The sequence below is a fragment of the Poecilia latipinna genome, unplaced genomic scaffold (assembly GCF_001443285.1).
Source record: "Poecilia latipinna isolate Pla-1442-1.1 unplaced genomic scaffold, P_latipinna-1.0 Scaffold989, whole genome shotgun sequence".
NCBI lineage: Eukaryota > Metazoa > Chordata > Actinopteri > Cyprinodontiformes > Poeciliidae > Poecilia > Poecilia latipinna.
In genome coordinates this window covers 63,646-67,523 of record NW_015113605.1, presented here as the reverse complement: position 1 = coordinate 67,523, position 3,878 = coordinate 63,646, and the positions used below count along the sequence as shown (strand labels likewise).

The 3,878-nt window shown below is 34.4% G+C and overlaps 2 protein-coding genes across 2 annotated transcripts in view; both read right to left on the bottom strand.

Moving 5' to 3' along the window:
* The window catches only part of LOC106958467 (uncharacterized), a gene marked incomplete at its 5' end in the record, with an annotated part of 15,462 nt that extends 14,338 nt beyond the window's left edge, over window positions 1–1,124 (bottom strand). Inside the window, one exon of the mRNA XM_015050375.1 lies at window positions 806–1,124. Within this exon, the coding sequence (XP_014905861.1) occupies window positions 806–1,124 (319 nt within the window). The remainder of the gene's footprint in view (window positions 1–805) is intronic.
* A 926-nt stretch (window positions 1,125–2,050) lies between these two features.
* Window positions 2,051–3,878, bottom strand: part of LOC106958465 (uncharacterized) — a 5,299-nt gene continuing 3,471 nt past the window's right edge. Inside the window, exons 2-4 of the mRNA XM_015050373.1 lie at window positions 3,839–3,875; window positions 3,210–3,518; window positions 2,051–2,373 (exon numbers count right to left, since the gene is read on the bottom strand). Coding sequence (XP_014905859.1) covers window positions 2,075–2,373; window positions 3,210–3,518; window positions 3,839–3,875 — 645 coding nt within the window. The 3' untranslated portion in view covers window positions 2,051–2,074. The remainder of the gene's footprint in view (window positions 2,374–3,209; window positions 3,519–3,838; window positions 3,876–3,878) is intronic.

The window sequence follows — 3,878 nt, the reverse complement described above, 5'->3', positions numbered from 1 at the left end:
TCCTGCTGTTTTCTCATTTCCTCAGTGGACGAAAGGCAACATACATGTAGGTTTGTGTTGGTAGTGAGTTTCAACCTTCACTCTCTTTCCTTCAACAAACTGGCAGGTGAAGTTTCTGTTTCTGTCGCTCTGATGCTTCACAGGTAGAGAGGAATCACAGATTCTTGGTCCTCTTGACTCGACCCAAACACCTTCAGTCAGTTCAGTTCCTGTTTCATCCAACCAGCGGAAACTTTTCTCTGGACAAAGATCCAACCCACTGAATCTCTCCAGAGAGCAGCGCAATGTGAAATAATCGTTTGTTGAAGTTTCATATGAAACTGAAAGAAACATGAAAAATGTTGTCAAAGCCTGAAAGATGAAACTTTAACATCTTTCTTAAAACGTAATCCTTTGTTAAGGTTAAGCATTAAATTAATTAATCTAATTAAATCAATTATCAAAGGTTAAGTGTCTCAGGCTGCAGACTGTAGAATATAAAAAAACAGTAAATAATTTGATAAATGTTATCATGTCTTTACTAATGATTATTATTATTATAGATCTCAGCAGGTTTTCATCATCATGATGGAAAAAAAAACAGGAAATCTTTAAAGTAAATGATTCAGTAGTTTGATCAAACGTTGATCCACCATAAGAGACAAACTGATTAAATCTAAACATCCTCAGCACAACGTTCACTCTGATGAGCGACTTCCTGACGTCATCACAGCTTGGCCCCGCCCCCAGATCAGACAGGAAGTAGGAGGAACACAGCAGATGATGACAGGTAACAGAGTTAAATCATTCAGGTCTAAATACTCACTGGATAAAACATTCAGATACACAAAACCATCTGAGGAGGATCCAGATCTACAGGTGTAGAGTCCAGCATCGTTCGGACGGATGTAGTTGATGGTCAGAGAGCAGCTGCTGCTCACATTTAACCTGTGAGCTCGAGATGAACTCTGAACATCTGTTCCATTCCAAACCTCCTGCTGAGTATTTGGGTTTTTACCTCTTTTGTAAAACCATTTAACATCAGAGCAGGAGGAAAATGATGAAGGACAGTTACAAGGTAGAACAACATTTTCTCTCTCTCTATGATAGAGATGAAGTTCTTCTCCTCTGGTTCCTGCAGCAGAAACAAAGACACATTAAAGTTTTACACATTTCAACATTCACAAATACAATCATGAAGGAGAAATTAAAATTGTGTAGTTATTTATTTATGCTACATAATGTTTGATTTATTATTATAACATTTTATTCACATCATTTCAAGAAGCTATTGTTGATGTTTATAACAGTTATTAGCATTTTAATCCTTGAAAACGTTTCTATATATTTGGTCCAAACCTGATTAACTAATACACAACTTGTTGTAAAATACAGAAATAAACCAAAGAATCTTTAATTTTTCTCATCTTCATGTGAAAGAAAAGAGATCTTTACCTTCAANGATGCAGCTGTATAAAGACAAAGAAAAATGTGAATTGCATTTTTTACAATAATATTTTAATAAAGAAATGTATCAGGGCTCAATAATTGAAACCAGATTTTTCTCTTCCAACTGCATAAACAAAACTATTTATTCACAGTTTAACTATTTTGTGTCCCAATAAACCACTAGTCATAACAAAATCTGTTGTTCAGCAGTTTTGGAAAAAGAATTACAAAATAATTTGAAAACAAAAAAAGTCTAACAATAACACAGTAAAACAAATTTGCATAAGTTCTGACTATTATTTATGCCTAATGATTCAAAAGTAAGTGAAGGAAAAACCCCAAATATTAAATATCTTAATTATCTCTCTTTGCTTTGACATGTTCATATTATTATGTACATAAATCCCTCTTAGAACCACTTCATGTAAAACACTGGATTTAATCCTGTAGTGATAAATTTCTCCTCTTTCTTTCATAAATGTTGTTTCAGTGATTTAAACTACAGGAGACAATAAAAATGTTTTGAAAATTATTTGTCTGACTTAAAAATCAAAACATTTTTATTTCAGATGAATAACTTAGACTTTTAAACAGAAAATTAAAAAATCCACAAAGGTCGACTAATTCCTGCTGTTTTCTCATTTCCTCAGTGGACGAAAGGCAACATACATGTAGGTTTGTGTTGGTAGTGAGTTTCAACCTTCACTCTGTTTCCTTCAACAAACTGGCAGGTGAAGTTTCTGTTTCTGTCGCTCTGATGCTTCACAGGTAGAGAGGAATCACAGATTCTTGGTCCTCTTGACTCGACCCAAACACCTTCAGTCAGTTCAGCTCCTGTTTCATCCAACCAGCGGAAACTTTTCTCTGGACAAAGATCCAACCCACTGAATCTCTCCAGAGAGCAGCGCAATGTGAAATAATCGTTTGTTGAAGTTTCATATGAAACTGAAAGAAACATGAAAAATGTTGTCAAAGCCTGAAAGATGAGAGAAGCTTTAACATTTTTCTTAAAACGTAATCCTTTGTTAAGGTTAAGCATTAAATTAATTAATCTAATTAAATCAATTATCAAAGGTTAAGTGTCTCAGGCTGCAGACAGTAAAATATAAAATAAATAAATAAGAACATTTTGATAAAACTTTAGATTTTGTCTTCATGTCACTTAATGATTGATCTGAACTAATATTGCAGATCTCAGCAGGTTTTCATCATCATGATGGAAAAAAAACAAGAAATCTTTAAAGTAAATGATTCAGTAGTTTGATCAAACGTTGATCCACCATAAGAGACAAACTGATTAAATCTAAACATCCTCAGCACAACGTTCACTCTGATGAGCGACTTCCTGACGTCATCACAGCTTGGCCCCGCCCCCAGATCAGACAGGAAGTAGCAGAAACATCACAAAGTGCAGAAATAAAATATAGAAACGGCACTGAGAGTTTAATTTGATCATTAGTAGATATAACATCTTTAACTAAATGAATTTACATCTTCAATATAAAGTATTTGACTGAAAAGTTAAACCAGGTGTGAGGCCTGATGGGTAATGTCTGCCTGAATCTAAATAAATGATCGTTTCTCTCTGACTGAACAACATGTGACCTTCTGACTGCATCAGGTCACTGAGAGGTTCCCTCATGTTAAAGTCCAAAGAAGTTCAAGGTTCAGAGAAAAAGGAAATCAGAACTGATGATGTCAGAAACATCTGTCCAACATTTCACCAAGTAGATCAGAAGGAAAGAGACTGAGAGTTAAATCATTCAGGTCTAAATACTCACTGGATAAAACATTCAGATACACAAAACCATCTGAGGAGGGATCAGATCTACAGATGTAGAGTCCAGCATCATCAGGATGGATGTAGTTGATGGTCAGAGAGCAGCTGCTGTCCACATTTAACCTGTAAGCTTCAAATGAACTCTGAACATCTGTTCCGTTCCAAACCTCCTCCTGAGTATTTGGGTTTTTACCTCTTTTGTAAAACCATTTAACATCAGAGCAGGAGGAAAACGATGAAGGACTGTTACAAGGTAGAACAACATTTTCTTCTTCTCTGTGATAGAGATGAAGTTCTTCTCCTCTGGTTCCTGCAGCAGAAACAAAAACACATTAAAGTTTTACACATTTCAACATTCACAAATACAATCATGAAGGAGAAATTAAAATTGTGTAGTTATTTATTTATGCTACATAATGTTTGATTTATTATTATAACATTTTATTCACATCATTTCAAGAAGCTATTGTTGATGTTTATAACAGTTATTAGCATTTTAATCCTTGAAAACGTTTCTATATATTTGGTCCAAACCTGATTAACTAATACACAACTTGTTGTAAAATACAGAAATAAACCAAAGAATCTTTAATTTTTCTCATCTTCATGTGAAAGAAAAGAGATCTTTACCTTCAAACTGAAGAACGACCAGAACCAGAACCAGAACCAG